The sequence below is a fragment of the Peromyscus leucopus genome, chromosome 1, assembly GCF_004664715.2.
Source record: "Peromyscus leucopus breed LL Stock chromosome 1, UCI_PerLeu_2.1, whole genome shotgun sequence".
NCBI classification, from domain to species: domain Eukaryota; kingdom Metazoa; phylum Chordata; class Mammalia; order Rodentia; family Cricetidae; genus Peromyscus; species Peromyscus leucopus.
The window spans coordinates 108,123,865-108,141,226 of NC_051063.1; the positions used below are offsets into that span (position 1 = coordinate 108,123,865).

A 17,362-nucleotide genomic window follows, 5' to 3' on the forward strand; every position below is an offset into this window, starting at 1 on the left:
CCCAATAGATGTATCTGGGGTCAGAGAACAGAACAGCCACTCAAAGAGTCAGGCAGTGATAGCGCATGCCTTTGATCCTATCACTTGTGAGGCAGGGATCTGACTGGATCTCTGTGAGTTCAAGGCCACACTGGGAACAGAGCCAGGTACGGTGATACACACCTTTAATCCCAACACTAACCACGGAGGTCTGTAGGTCTGTAAAGACAGACAGGAAGTGACAGAGCTGGGCAGGAAGAGGAAGTGATGTAGTTGGGCTGAGAGAGCAAATGAGAGAACAGACCAGAAAGGCATACAGGTGTGGGTAGACAGGAAGTAGCTTGCTTTGGAAGCTGTGGAGTTGGTGAGGTGAGGTTAGCTGTGGCTTTTCCTATTCCTCTGGTCTCTCTCAGGCTTTAACCCCAATTTCTGGCTCAGAGATTTTTATTAATAAGACCATTTAGTAATTCGTCTACATATAACCCTAGCCCGTGGGAGGCGGAGGCAGGATCAAGGGTTCAAGATCACTCTCTGATATATGAGATCCTGTTTCAAAAAACCAAATGCCTAAAACACCATACACCGAATGTTTAAATTCTAAAAGGAAAAGAAGGGCAGACCAATCCAAAGGAGAGAGGAGTCGTCAGAGGACTTGAAAAGGAGGAGCAATCAGTGGCGAAAGGTCCTTCCTTCACTTCTAGCTGCTATTACCTTCCCACACAGCAGGGAGACAGCCAGCCAGCCAGGTGACTAAATGGCTTACAAGGGTCCTATCCCTCAGTTATTAACAAAGCCCACACGTAGTAGGAGGGCAAAGAACAGGCGGACGGGGTGGTCCTTCTGTACTGTGGAAGAACACAAGACTTGGACCACCTGGGTTGTTAAATTGCTGTCTTATGAGCAGGCAATTTGAAGATGGAAACCTCTGCTTCCTTCCTCAAGTCTGACTTTCAGACTAAGTTCTATAAATACTACATCTGATAAAACCAGAAACTAGGGTGAAGGGTTGAGTATAAGATGTTTTTAAAATTTACTAAAGTAGTCTTTAGTAATTACTTATAATTCATGAAGGAAACAAAAAAATTTTTTTTGTAACATTCCAAGTCAAAACTTAAATGCACCAAATAGAACAGAAGAAATGGTGTGTGCCACCATATCCTATGAACCGTGGGTACTTGTACATTTTTGAGATTTTTATTTATTTTTTTTTTTTGGTTTTTCGAGACAGGGTTTCTCTGTGTAGCTTTGCGCCTTTCCTGGAACTCACTTGGTAGTCCAGGCTGGCCTCGAACTCACAGAGATCCGCCTGGCTCTGCCTCCCGAGTGCTGGGATTAAAGGTGTGCGCCACCACCGCCCGGCGAGATTTTTATTTTATGGTAATTTTTGTTTTGTCTTTTTGAAGAAGCCTCATTTTGTAGTTTAGGCTAGCCTGGACCTTATAATCTTCCTGCCTCTCCCTTCTAAGTCGAGGATTGTAGATGTGTGCCAGTTCTAAATTGGCAAATTAATGATCACCAAAGATAAAACCTTTTTCTCTGTGTATGATATTGTTAGGAGAGGGAAAAGACAAGCACCCACATCAGGAGAAATACTTGCAAATTATGTATCTGGAAAAGGAATTTACATTTGAAAATGAAAACATTTCAAAGCTCAACAACAAAGGGACAGGTATGGTGGTGCACACCTTCCCAGCACTCAGGAAGTAGAAAGGGCCAGAGCTCTGAGCTCAAGGCCATCCAGGGCTACATAGTGACACCCTGTCTCAAAAAACCAAAAACATCAAAGCTCAAAAAGAAGAAAACAAACAACTTGACCAAAGACTAGAAATTGATGGCTAGTAGGCAAATGAAAAGATGTGTAACATAGAAAGCCTCAAGAGATACTGGGGAAATACAAAATGAAACCATAATATGATGCTGATGCATAGCTAACAGATTCACACACTGATTCATTCTCTGTGTGAACACACACGTGTGTGTGGGGTGTGTGTGTGTGTGTGTGTGTGTGTGCGTGCGCGTGTGCGCGCGCCTATCTGTCCCTGTCTTTCACCGACTCACGTACACAAACACCTCCCTGACTAAGTACTGGTGATGAGCAGACAAACTGGTGTTTGCATATTCCTTGTAGAAATGCAAAAGAGTAAAGTCACTTTGTAAATCAGACAGGTTCTTGAAAAAAAACCTCACTCCTAGAGCCTCACCCAAGAGAGATGAAAACTATGTTCACCTGTGTGAACCTGCCCATGGAGGTTTATACCAACTTTTCTCATTGCTTTTAAAGACTCAACTATATCAAATGTTCTCCAATGAGAATGGTAAACAACTGAGCTGCATCTGCATCAGGGCACTACCCAGAAAACAGGAGAATGTGGTACACAGTATACGAAGTGGCAGGAGACAGTCAGGATACGTGTACTTCACTGAAGCTCACTTGACATTCTACAAAGGGCAAATTACTTAAGAGAGACAGGGCAGACAGCGGTTGGCCGTGGGAGGGGTTAGAATGGAAGGCAGCAGCAGTCGGGAGTTGTTTTGTAATACCAAAATTGTTCTGTATTTTGACTGCAGTCATAGTAACAGAGGTGGACACATGCCTTAAAACTTAAAGTTTAAATGAACACGGTGCTAATAAAACAGACATAAATCAGCATTGTCATAGGAAGCCACTGCATGCTTCTCAGAGTGTAAGCATGGCTGTCTCCACGCCCAGACCACTTCATCTAAAGCAACTGGACACAGAACTGCTCATCTCTGGGGTCATCTAATCTAATTTATGGCTCCCAAACTTATTTTGAAATATATATGAAATAACACCAGTAAGAGTATCTTAGGTGGTAATGCTTTGGATAAAATGACTATACTGTTCTGGTTCACATTATTCTTGGACATTAGTACTTAAGAATCCCTCAGCAGTCTGGCTTGGTGGCTCATGCTTTTAATCTCCAACCACTCTGGAGGCAGAGGTAGTGGATCTCTGTGAGTTCCAGGCCAACCTGGTCTACAAATCTAGTTCCCGGGCAGCCAAGGCTGTTACACAGAGAAACCCTGTCCAAAAAACCAAAAACCAAAAACAAACAAACAAACCTACACAAAACAAAACCAAAACCAAAACCAAAACCAAAAACCCATTAGCTAAAATATCTATAAACAACCACAATAATAGTGAATGAATGAATGAGAGAGAAAAACAGAATGGAATGATACATTTTAAATTTTGTTATTACAATCCTCCCAAGTGCTGGGATTAAAAGCGTGCACCACCACTCCCCGGCAATGTTATTACATTTTTAAAAATATTTATTTTTTATTTTAGATGTATGGGTGTTTTGTTTATACGTACAACTGCACACCATGTACGTGCCTGATGCTTGTGGGGGCCAGAAGAAGGCATCAGATCCCCTGGAACTGGAGTTACAGATGGTTGTGCGCTGCCATGTGGATGCTGGGAATCAAACCCAGGTCCTTCGGAAGAGTAGCCACTGTTCTTAACCACAGAACCATCTCCAGGCCCCATTATCACATTTTTGATTAATTTTGTGATGTTATGGTATCTCTGTGAAGGTCAGCGGGAATCAGTTCTTGCCTTCCACCATGTGGGTCCCAGGGATCAAACTTTAGTTATTGGGCTTGGCAGCAAGTGCCTTTAACCACTTTCTGAAAATCTGGAGCTGAATTCTGTTTACATTTCCTACAGTGGTATTTACATATCCATTTCTCAATGTTCTTATGAAAAAACCTTGAGGAAATAAAGGTTTTTGCAATCCTGTCATGTGTCAAACAATTTACATGTATGTCATCTTCATAACCTTTCCCTTTGGCATGTTTGCTGAGGCAGTCTAAGTGCAGTGGAGGCAGATACAGAGCGATCTGAGAGTAAGTGGTTCCTTTCCTTACGATGCTCTCAGTATCTAAGTGAAGAAAAGACACTGGGTGGTGAGCTCAAATAAAACAGCTTAAGGAACACATACTGTCTTTTAAGGCTCAGAGCTTAACTCCCTAGGGTCAGCATCAGGGTTATTCCAGAGGCACTATTAACATTTGAACTACATAATTCTTCTGGGGAGGAGAATTAATTCTGTGAGTGATAGGATGTTGAACAGCATCTCTGTCTTTAGCCATTACATACCAGCAGTAATTACTCTGCCCATCACCACCTGTAGGGATAAGCAGAAATGTCCCATGGGTGATGCTGATCTAAAAAAGTCAGTGGAAGGTATTACAAATGCATGGCCCAATATGCTACCTGGCAATGTTCACTGCTGATGGACTCTTGAGGAACTGTCAGCCCAAAGGCACTGCCTTACTCAAGGTTATGTTCTTTGAGGCTAGTTAACCATGTCAAATAACTGGTTGATAGGAAAAAGCACAAATGCCCATGCCCCTATTCTCCTAAGGGAAAGTTGTTTTTAGCTCCTAACTTCCTCATAGAAAAGGTAGAGGTCTCGCTAAATGCACCACAGTTCAACTTCCCCTCTACTCAATGCTTTTCCAATCCTTTCCTTATAGACCCTGTTCTCAAAAGCTCCTTAAAACCTCTAACAGCCGGGGCTGGAGAGATGGCTCAGCAGTGGAGAGCACTTGCCATTCTTACCTGGGTGACTCTTGGTACCCACATGGTAGCTCACAACTGTTTACAGCACTAGGTTCAATAGCTCTGACACCCTATTCTGGCTTCTGCTGGCACCAGGCACATATGTGGTGCATATACATACATACATACAGGTAAAACACTCACACATATAAAATAAATCTTAAAAACAAAAACCTGAGGTAGAGAGATGACTCAGTTGTTATTCACTGAAGACCCAAGTTCAGTGCCCAGCACCTATGATGGACGGCTTACAACTGCCTATAACTTGAGCTCCAGGGGGATCCAACATCACTGGCCTATTGAGCATTCATTCTCCCTCCCTCCTCCCTCCCTCCCTCCCCCTCCCTCCCTCCCTCCCTCCCCCATATAGATGATTAAAAAAGAAAAGAACTCCACTGGCAATAAATCTGTCACAGAGTTTATTAGAAAAAGAAGGGGCCGTGTAAGGTCATGACTCTATCCTGCCTGTAGTGCCCATGCTTTAAAATGGTCATTTACAGCCAGGTAATGGTGGTGCACACCTTTAATCCAGCACTTGGGAGGCAGAGGCAGGCAGATCTCTGTGAGTTCAAGGCCAGCCTGGTCTACAGAATGAGTTCCAGGACAGCCAGGGCTGTTACACAGAGAAATCCCTGTCTTGAAAAGCAAAAAATCATTTACGGGGTGAATAGGAGTATAAGATACACACAGAATAGAAAGTAAAGCTAACAAGAATTGCTAAACTAAACATAGTTATAAATCCAAACTATGAGAGTGAATAACCAAATATCATTGACAGAGAATTTAAAATAGTAAGTTAATTATTTCTTCGTGATTACTAAGTATCACTCACACATACATACACACACACACACACACACACACACACACACACACACTCTCCCTCTCCACCATCTGCCCAATTCCCAACTGTTCTGTGAAGTAGGAATTAAAGTATCTTAATCAAATAGATGTTTTTTTTTTCTCCACCCCATGAATCTCTATAGTGCAGGAGGACTGTAATGTCAGAGATTCCTGAAAATGACAAACTGTATACTTACCTGCATGAGATCCTGAAGGCTTTCAACAAAAGAAATCTCTGCTTCAACCATATAAAATTCAGCCAAGTGTCTCGGCTCTGAGAATTCTCAGCTCGGAACGTGGCCAAAGGTAAATACTTGGGTAAAAGCTCTGCAATTTAAGATTAAGAACATAAAAATAGAATACACACGATTAATTGTTAAGTATTTAAAATACCCTTAGCTCTTTAAGAAAATATGTTTTGCATCTATGCTGTGCCATAAAACCCACATATATTAGCTGCTCTATTTCTCTAATGGGGGATAATAATAGTTTCATTAAAAATGTTACATTTATAGAAACATTTTATCCCAAAGGAATCTGCAACTGCTTTATAAACCCTATGGTTTTCTAAATATAGAAACAAACCACTTCTGGGTGCACTCTACCGAAGCTGCCTTAAAACAGCAGGCAACTACATTTCACTGCAGTAAGAACAAAGTAAAGGAAAAGTATCCCAGCTCAAGAAACAGAATTGAGTTAGTAACAACGACAACTAGAATTTCATGTGGATAAGGTGTGCTCAACTTATTTTTTAAATACACAAAGAAAGGATGTCATAAATATGTAGCACCCCTTGGTAGACATAGGTTATTAAATGAAAATCTCAGTACCAAGCATGGGATGCTTCCCTTTGAGCTGGTGATGTAGGAGAGCCCAGAGGCCCCAAAACAACACAGGTTATTGCCACTGCTCTTGCTGTTCACCAAAGTTAGTCTATAAGACCCTATTGTCAAAGACACAACTCATCTTAGCTGCAAGGGTACAGAGAAATCAAGCTGGAACTGAATTGAAAACTTTCTCCTTGCTAAGTAGTTGTCAGAGTGCTAGATGGTGCAATGCAAGCCACTGGGGAAAAACATCAATGGTCTTACCCAGTCCTGGACCCAGAATGTTACAATACTGACCGACCACTGGCACAACAGTGGTATGACCATATGGGGGTAACCAACTGCTTTCTGACTGGACCTCAGGCCAGCTCCACAGGAGTGAATTTATGCCTTGTACTATAAACCTGGCCCAAAGCCCACGTGTGGAAGGTCATAGGCCCTAAGGAGAACCTATTATTGTTTTGTTAAATGGACATGTTGTTAAATTACTTCATAAATATGTTTAGACCACTGATTAGTGTGCTGTTCTCAACTTTGTCCAGAGAAGCCTTTTTTCTGCTGTGGGCCATAATACAGAGACCCATAACTAGTCAAAGTGCTCAGAATAAGTAACTGTTGAGTGCTTATTCCTAAAGGGACATCTGTATCAACTCCCTGCCACCAGGCTCAGGAAACATCAAAGATGTGGCAGTAGGAACGTTAAGAGCCAGGTAACAGAAAGGCGAGCTGGACATGTGGTTTTCTGGACACGACGTGATCACTGCACTCGTGAATTCACGGCAGCTGTGGTCAAGACCAGGAGGCAAACACTAGCTGGACTCAAGGGGTGACAGACAGACGGACAGACAGGCAGCGCACGCCACGCACGCAGGGGTGGGGTGGGGTGGAGGTAAAAGGAAGGGGTTATGTTGGGAGGTGTTCCTCAGAAGGGTGAGGTGAGAGTTGCGGTGGGTATAATCAAGACATACTGTATCATGTATGAAACTGTCAGAGAAAACATAAAAGATCATCTAAAAATCGTAACAATTCACCTATTTAAAGCCTGCTTAAATCCTTTACAACCACCTGTATCTTTTGTTTGACATCAAATTTGGGGTTAGGAAGATTTTTAAAGAACTGTCTACAACCCTCTCAATTCAGAAGGAACACAGCTCCATTATTTAAATGGGGGAGTCCCCTGGTTTTTAACTTCCTCTAGAGGTGATGCTGTGGCTTCATTCTTTAATATGTATTAGTTTCCCTCACATTCACCAAGCTACAGCTGATATTAGATAAGCATATAAATTAAGAGTGAGTATTTATTAAGGATTCAATTTAAATTTTGTTTTTGCACCAACAAAACGAAAGGTTTAAGGATCCCTTATCTGTGATCCTGAACTGACTTCATTTGTCACAGTCAGTACACTCAGTATAGAAAAATCATGAATTAAAAATAGATGCCATTTCCCCCAAAGATATTTTAAGAAATTAAAGGCTGAAATAACTATATAATAGAAACCTATAATTTTTTTCTTTCAACGGCCTTTCAGTTATCAGAAGCTTAGGAATTTATGTTTTGATTCTGCAATCACCTTCTTGAGACCAAAATCAGTAAACGTTTGAGAACCCTAGCATTTATTGGAAAATAAACAGTGAAAAAAAGAATCAAAATATACTACAGTTACCTCTCTCTCCAAGATTCAGATCCAGACCTGCCTACTGGAATGTTCCTAAGAAGGCGAAATCTACCATGTGTGGAATGAAACAATCCTCATTTTATTTTTAACATTTCTCCAGCTCTGCTAATCTACTAGCCACTAAGCTAGACCTCACTCCCCTGACCCCTTATTGCAACAGGTCCAGCACCATTTTCATCACAAAATTCACTTGATATTTTACAAAACACTCTCAAATCTAGTGACTCTTCTCTTATCTCGCAGTGGTTGCCAGCATACACTTCTGTCTTCTGCTTGGAAAATAAGTGTTTTTTTGTTTTTTTGTTTTTTGTTTTGATGCCATTGTTTGAGACAGGGTCGTTTATGCAGTCCAAGCTGCCACTGAACTCGCAAAAATCTAGACACAGCTTCCCAGGGGGAGTTGAGACAGGCTTTCTCTGTGTAACAGCCCTGGCTGTCCTAGAACTCACTCTGTAGACCAGGCTAGCCTTGAACTCACAGAGATCTGCCTGTCTCTGCCTCCTGAATGCTGGGATTAAAGGCGTGCATCACTACCACCAGGCACAAATACATTTTTTGACTGGTTCCTTGCGTCCTGTCTTCCTCTGATTCCAAACTACTATGAGTTCTCAAAGTCGAATCTGATTACGTCAGTCAAATTTAAAAATCTTCAATGATTGTCACAAGAGGATAAAATTCAAATCTCTTCTCTCCTCATGCAGTTTTTCAGTAGCCCTCTGAAGACATTCTCCTTACCTAAGCATGCTGCAAGCCGTACGTTTCTGCATAGAATATCTTTCTCGATCCACCCTTGCTCTTCTCTCTCTAAACACAAACTCCACCCAACCTCCAAAATTTCCCTAAATATCATTTCATTTTTGAAATTCTATCACTCCTCTCCCAACTTATTATCCCTCCTGTACATCACTATAACATTTTATCCATATATTATTATATAAAAGTGTCTTACTTGACATATAATTAGGTTTTTAAAATATCCCCCTCTCCCTCAGAAAACTATGAAATTTTCCAGAACAGGAATCATGTTTATTCATGTTTGCATCTCCAGTGCCTAGTTAAAACAGGTGTTCACATTGAATGAGCACTAACGATGATGACAGGCTTCCTCAGCATCCACTGGGAAGGCGAAGCATCCTCATACAGCAACATGACAAAGAGCAAAACACTCAGATACTTTTTCAGGCTGCTCCTTAGTACTGAAAATGGATGCTGAAATAGGTATTAAAATGGGTCAAATGATTCTGATCTGCTCCAAGCATAACTCCAAACGGTACAAGCTGAGTTTCCAGTTTAGAGCTAGGCTCTCCAAGATGGGCTGCCAATAACAGCTACTTCTTAAAAATGGTAATTCTGGTATGTCTCACAAGGATACATTGTATAAACAGAAATGCTAACAGTCAAGTGTATTTGAAATTTTCAAATGAATAAACTATCAGCACAGCTAAAATATACTTTGGAAGTTCTGAATATAAGGAAAGGTTTATTATTCAAAAGATGCATGCTGTTTGTGTTAAGGAATTAGGTACAAAAAAAAAAAACAACCCTAAATTCAAGTCATAAGGGCAATTCTAGGTAGGAAGCTATGGGATAGGTAGCAATAGTTGTTTATTTATTTATTATGTAGTTGAGGATAATTCCTAACTTCTGGTCCTCCTGCCTCTACCATCCCAGTGCTGGGACAACGATAACAGGCACGCAGCACCAGGTCCAGTTTATGCAGTGCTAATGAATCAAACTCAAGAGTTTTGTTCGTGGCAGACACCCATTCTACCAACTGAACTGCATCCCTGGCCTCAGAGGTTTTAGTTATAGTAAAAATCTGGCTCTGATGGAGATGATCAAGATTTAAGTAACACCCTAAGCCAGAAATGGTGACAATAGCTCTTACTTTGGATTAACAGAAAGATAAAATAAGCTAGAAGGTATATGAAAAAAAATGACTAATTCAGCATCCAACTTGTGGGCAATTTAAGCCATGAAATAATGGTCACCCTACATGGGCACCCAGCATTTCCTTATAAAATAGTGACATTAATAGTAGTAATTGGTGGGGGCCACTATTGAGGGTGACCTTCATGGGTTAGGTGAACATCTTGTAGCGGTTAATAGAACTGCCTTATAGTATCTCTCAGAGATGACTCATATGCAGAGTATTACTGCTTGTGATTGTATTAAACGTACTATATGATTGTTTGTTGATATGTTATATACATGTATATTATCTGCTATGTTTATATGGACTATATATACATGTATATGTATTATTGCTTATTTATATGTATATGTACATGTATATATTTATTGCTTGTTTATATGTATATCTGTATTATGATTTTTATATGTGATATATGTACATGTATATGCATTATTGCTATGTTTATATGTATACATGCTATATTTATTGATTGTTTTTATTTGTGACTATATGTACATGTATATGTATTATTGCTTATTTATATGTATATATACATGTATATGTATTATTGCTTATTTATTATATACATGATATGTATTTGTATGCATGTATATTGCTTATTATTGCTTATATTATATGTATTATATATATGTATTACTTAATGTATATGTTATTAACTGCTTGTTTTCCAGAACAAGAAATTGAAGTTCATAGTGGTTAAGAAGCTTTCCCACAAGTCTCAGAGTCAAGGCTAGACTCAAGTCCAGATACACTGTTATACTACAGCCAACGATGACAATAAAACTGCTACTAAGTAAATATTCATAAGCTCAGAAAATTAGAAAGAAAAGTTTATAGTACATTCTCCCTTGTCAAAGACAAATAGGTAGTGGTGGTCGTACTGCCTTTATGAACAACTTGTATGTTAGAACCAGAACCATATGTTTGTCTTTCATGAAAACAACAAAAATAACATATTCTCATTACCAGTGTTATAATTGTAGCAAGTGAGTCAGCCTTTCTGGTCTTCAAACTCTTACAGGTGGGGAGGCTTGGTATGGATCTAGAGTGTATTTTGCAATAATTTTGTTTCTGGATCTGCATGTAAGCATTCATTTTAATTTATTCCATTTTTTTTTTCTTTTTCAGTCTTCCATAGTCATGATGCCTTTTTGCAACAAGGCTTAAAAACTGATTTTGGCTTTTGGTTAGATCAAGTGTGTAAAGCTTAAACCAACCACCATTTAAAATAAAACCAGAGAACAAGGCCATTTCTAAAATAAGACCCCAAACCAGGTAAGGTCGGGACTGCTGTGAAGAGCCCAGCAGAAAATAGTCAGCAATAAAAACCATTTTGTGTTGCATTATGGAGAGATGAGAGCTATATAAGGAAAATCTTGAGCTTAGAGTGGGTGTTTAAGATAACAAAAGTACGTTCAATACACATCAATCAAGATAGCTACAAAAACTGGCTTTTTGGGGAAAAAAAGTGAAATTATAGAGAAGGCTCTACAGGGGTCACTTTTCCTCTCATGGAGTTTTCTGAAGCCCCAGGTTGCTAAGGAGAATAGCATAAAATGGTCACTGGATGTGACCACTTATTCTTTCTGAAGAACTAAGCTTCATAGTTAGAGAGAATACAGGATTTTCTGTTCTTTAGCTGGAGAACTTAATCAGTATGACATCAGTCCGCACCCCTGGTAATCCCCCAGCCTCCTGTTACCCTCTACTGTACAGGCACTGTTAAGTGTTTTCTCTACCACTCAGAAAGCGCCTGATCTCACCCCATCTGGTTAGTGGTTGGATGGGAGAAAGTGACTGTCAGCTGCCTAACACTTGCCTGTCACCCCAGCAAGTGTGGAAGTTAAGGCAAGAAAGTACAAAATCAAGGCCTGCCTGAGCTACAGAGCAAGTTTAAGGGTAGCCGGGACAGCTTACTGAGCCTAAAATAAAAAGTTTAAAAAGAATGCACAAGGACCCAAGTTCAATGTTCAGCAATGCAGAAAGACAGTCTATTTGCTATCTTGTGTCCAATGCGATTATTAATACTGTAATGCATTTGTCATTCATTATTGACACATGTCCAAGAGTAGATTCCAGACACTTCTTTTTCAGCTTTCTCCCATTATTCTATCTTGCATTTGTAGAAAGTGTAAAATGTAGCCTTATCATCTCAATATGCCAGATGCTTTAGGGAAAGACTGCTTTCTGGAAGTCAAAGTTCTTCTGTGCTATCACTGACATATATTCAAAGTTTTACAGGCAAGTGAGATGGTTTTGTGGGTGCAGGAACAAGCCTGACTTAAATTCCCAGGACCCACATGGCAGAAGAGAACCAACATAATCTACCCTCTAACTTCCACTTGTGTGTGTGTATACATACAGACACAAACACAATAAATAAATGTCAGGAAAAGATTCATTTTCTTTAACTCATCTTTAATGTTTTACTTGGAACAGAAATTGAGGCCCAAGCAAACTTTAATTTTAATCACATGATGAAATACAACAAACCCCTGGCAACTCCAGTCTCAAGGGCTTCAGTGCCCGATTAAAAAGGACATCCAGCAAAGGGAGCACGGGCACTTGGGTTGTGCGACAGCAAAGAGCCTGACACGCACTAAAAGCAGGAGCAGGCGGTGCAGGGTGACGGGAAGGGTGAGGTCAAGGAGGTGGCAGCAGCCAGAACATGAAGAGCCTTCCCTGTACTCCATGATAAGGGATAAATGGGCTTCATTTGTTACTCCAGACATTCCGTCTGTTTGAAACACTAGCATTGCATTCTCTTAGTTTTTTCTCCTACCTACGTGGTCTCTGTCTCTTCTTTTTACATGCTACTTATTCTTCTCTTTATTAAATACTAACATTCACGGTATGTACTCCCTCACGAGTGGATATTAGCTGTAAAATAAAGGATAACCATACACAATTCACAGACCCAGAGAGACTAGGTAATAAGGAGGGTTCATGGGCAGATGCATGGATCTCCTGGAAGGGGAAATAGAAGAGATTTCGTGAGTGAACTGAGGGCGGTGGGGATGGGAACATGAGCCATCAGGTTGGAGGGGGGGATGAAGGGGAGAGTACTAAAAAAGACTACTAGAAAGGGGGCATTTTGGAGACAGGTTAAAAACCTGGCACAAGGGAATCTCCAGGAATCTACAAGGATGACCCAGCTAAGGCTCCTAGCAATAGTGGATACATACCCCGAACTGCCATCTCCTGTGACCAGACTGGTGACTAACCCAATTGTCATCAGAGAGGCTTTGTCCACCAACTGATGAATGATGCAGACCCACAGCCAAACAGTAGGTGGAGTTCGGGAAATCCTGCAGAAGATGGGGAGGAAGGAGTGTAGGAGCCAGAGGGGTCAAGTACACCACAAGAAAACCCACAGAATTAACTAGCCTGGGCTCATAGGGGCTCGCAGAGACTGAACAGACAACCAGAGAGCCTACATGGACTGATCTAGGCACTCTGCATACATGTGACAGTTGTGTAGTTAGGTCCTCTTGTGGGACTCCTAACAATAGGAACAGGGGCTGTCTTTTACATTCTTTTATAGGCTTTTGGGACCCTACTCCTGATACTGGGTCACCTTGCTCAGCCTTAAATCATGGGGAGGTGCTTAGTCTTACTGTAACTTGCTATGCCATGTTTTATTGATATCATGAGAGACCTGCCCTCTCCTAAATAGAAATGGAGGAGGAGTGCATTGGGGTTTGGAACAGACAGGGGTTGGGGGAGGAACTGGGAGGAGAGGAGGGAGGGGAAACTGTGGCTGGGCCATAAAGTAAGTAAGTAAATACATACATGCATGCATACATACATACATACATACTAACATTCGCCAAAGCTTAGTCCTAACCCTTTGCCTTCTTTGCAGTACTGACACTAAAACTTGGGGCTCCAGCATATTAGGTAAGTACTCACTGCTGAACTTGATCCCAGCCTAGACTTCCTTCTTTTCTCACCCTGCCCCTACATGACCTTCCTCAGCCAACAATTGCAATGAACTATTTACAATTCACAACCCTACACTCTGTGTCTGGGTCTTTTCTCTGAGGTCCAGATGCATATATCCATCGATTTAACCAATTATATCCCTTGTCAAAAACTGAACTCATTCCTCTCCCAAGTCTGCAGTTTGTCTTCAATGTTCTCCAAACATCCCAGGTCAATCCTAATATGAGCTTTAGGAACACCATGAACTGCTGTTCACAGTGGCCTTTTAAAATATAAAATTTACATACAGTACAGTGATCATTTGATACTTCTATGAGATTTCAAATTTTGTGACAGACTGAATTTTTTTATTTTTAAAAATTCTATCTTACGTGTGTGGGTATTTTGCCTGCATATATATATATACCTGTGTACCATGGATATGCCTGGTGCTGAGGAAATCAGAATAGGGCACTGGATTCCCTGAGACTGCTACTATGTAGGTGCTAGGAATTGAACCTGGGTCCTCTGGAAGAGCAGGCAAACGCTCTTAACCACTGAGCCATCTCCCCCTCCCACAATCTTCTGTTTTTATACTTAATAGATTTTTAAGCCTTAGTCCCCGTTATTAGTCAAATAAACAAGATAACTTTCTATGAGATATGCTAATCTCCCTCAAGAGAATTCTGAAACAGCACTGAGATGGAATGACGACAGCAGGAGAGGAAGACGGTAAGCTGATTACTCAAAACTTCTTTCTGCTCCTTGCTGAAATAGCTGTTCTCAGAAGCAGGAAGATAACAGAGTTAACGTTAAAAATCACCATCCACAGGTTGTTTCTGACTCGCCTTTTCCCCACCAGCACTTGCCTGTCATCTCCAGACAACCATTTCCTGCTCCTCACGTTTGCTCTTTTCCTTTCCCCAAACCCCTTCTTGTGGTCCTGACAGTTCATCAGGGTCACCTTTGCCGTCCATTTTAAGGCACAAGAAAATGGTAGGACAAGGCTGGGGAGATGGCTCACTGTTGTGTCAGCATGAGGACCTGAGTGCTGATCTCCAGAACCCACGTAACAGCTGGCTTTGGTAGTGCACATCTGTCACCCATGGACTAAGTAAGGGGAAGGAAAAGGGACATGAAAACAGGTAGATAGCCTGGGCTGGCTGGCCACTCTAGACAATCAGCGAGTTAGGTTCAGTGAGACATCCTGTCTCAAAAGGTGGAAAGCAGTAGTGGAAGATGCCTGAAGTTGACTTCTGGACTCTAGAAAAGTACACACAACCCCATACGCCCCACATACACTGGACATTGTAGTTTTCATCTATGGACACTTTTGATTAGGCTCAGGGGGTTAAGTAAAGAAGCTTCCCTTGAGACATGGTTCTTTTCCTTCTTCCTTTTTTTTCCCTGCTACTTTTTAGGTTCAGGGCCATTCTAGAGCCTAAACATTTGAACCCCCCCCCAAAAAATCTCTATACAAGACACTAAGAATCTGAAACACTGGAAGTATAGCTGTTGTTAGGAACACACACACACACACACACACACACACACACACACACTGTACCTGTGTATCTATTTTAAAAGTTTAAATTATTGATTATACAATGTGTAGATACCCAAAAGGAGTCAGACTGAACAAGTGACCAAATTACAATAAGAGTACCACCATCAGAGCCCAAAGGACCCGCCAGGCCACCGCCAAGTCCAGGAGCTTCCAACTCTCCCTCCTCCCTACTGTCAAGTGAATTCAACAAATCAGGTACTTATATCCAAGGTTAGAGAAAGCTCTGAACAGAGTGTGACATCGGGGACATGTGGCGCCAAGCAGGTCTTCCTTGTTCCATATATAGCTAGCAGCCACATCGGGCTACTTCATTTAGTTACAATGAAACAAAATGAACAAAAATTTAGTTCCTTGAAATATGGCAGTCCCACCAGCCATACTTAAAGCGCAAATAACAGCCATGGCTAGTGGCTTCCATACTGCACAGCACAGGACAGAACTGTCTGTCACCGCAGGAAGTCTGTCTAGCATGGAAACAGATTGTGGAAATCTCAGCAATGCAAGAAGATGATCAACTCGGGAGGAAAAATATGTATTCCAACACTTCTGACTCTGCTCCAGGGTCTAGTCCGAACTCTCTACTGTCTCCCACAGCCCCTGGTCTTCCACGCAGACCTCTGGCTTCCCCACCTCTCCTATCTGCTGCTTCACAGAACACAAACCCCACTCACTCCTCGTGCTTGTAAGCACAGTTCTCCGACAGGATGGCTTTCCTTCAGAAAGGCACTGGTGTAACCAAGGATTACTTAGTAAAGCATGTTTGCAGCTTTTGTTAACTAAATACATGCATTTTTAAAAAATGTACAAACCATGAGCCACCTTGTTCATATTTCTGAAGACGACAGTGGACCCACTACTCTCCAAAGATCCCGGCTGTCTGATAAGGAACATTCGAGAGATATAGAGAAAACCTTTTGTATAATAGCCCTAAAGCAATGTCTACCAGAGTCCAGTTTTTTCCACTGTGCTTCCTGCTAATGTCCTGAAGTAGAACAAGGAGGAATGCCAAGAATAATTATTCAGCTGAAAAAGTTAAGTAAAACTAATAAATAAATGTTCCAGAAATGAGCCAGGTGGTGGTGGCACACACCTTTAATCCCAGCACTCAGGAGGCAAAGGCAAGCAGATTTCTATGAGGTTTGAGGCCAGCCTGGTCTACAGAGCTAGTTCCAGGATAGCCAAGGCTACACAAAGAAACTCTGTTTCCAAAAACAAGCAAGCAAACAAACAAACAAAAAAATGTTCCAGAAATAAAAACCAGTCTCAACAAAGGCATTTTCAAGAACAACAAAAACATTTCTATCATAATTCATGTGCTAAACCTGCCCTTTAAATGTGAAATAAGGCTCTCTTGGGTTTTGTGTACACTCCAAATTGTAAAGATTTATGTAACTCTACACTTGCTTATCTATTCTATTCACCTGTTTCAAATGGCAACACATTGTATTTTCTTCCTTTTGCTTTTTTCAGGATATAATATATCATGGGAGATATAGTAGGGGCAATTTCAAGAGAAATGAAAATAAAATTAACCAATATCTGGGCAAACTTATTTGTTATTAGTTTTTGCTCATGAGATAGAAGAAAAAAAACAATGAACAAGTTTCTTTATTTATTTTATTTTATTTTTTTGAGGAGCAAAGATGAAGTCCCTCACTGCCCTGTTCTTAAAGATTTCTTATACCTGCATGTATGTGTACCACATTGAGCCTGGTGCCCAGAGGTCAGAAGGCATTGTGATCCTCTGGAACTGGAGTTAAAGAGCCACCATGTGGGTAATGGAAACAAACTGGAGTCCTCTACAAGAACAGCAAATGTTCTTAGCCACTGAACCATCTCTCTAGCTCCAGTACCCTTTATTTTATATTAAAGAAAATTTACTAATACTTTCCACAACATTTCTTCTATGGCTCATCAGGCTGTCTATGAAATAATTCCCTTAAAACAAATATAATACTAGTGAAAACAGATATTTAATGTATTCATAGTCATCTACTTTATGATGACCATAAATCCTAG

General features: G+C 40.9%; 1 protein-coding gene across 1 annotated transcript in view; it reads right to left on the minus strand.

The window, feature by feature from the left end:
• Nucleotides 1-17,362, minus strand: part of LOC114681477 (probable asparagine--tRNA ligase, mitochondrial) — a 91,240-nt gene that overhangs the window by 25,363 nt on the left and 48,515 nt on the right. The window contains 1 exon segment of the mRNA XM_028854984.2: nt 5,611-5,740. Coding sequence (XP_028710817.1) covers nt 5,611-5,740 — 130 coding nt within the window.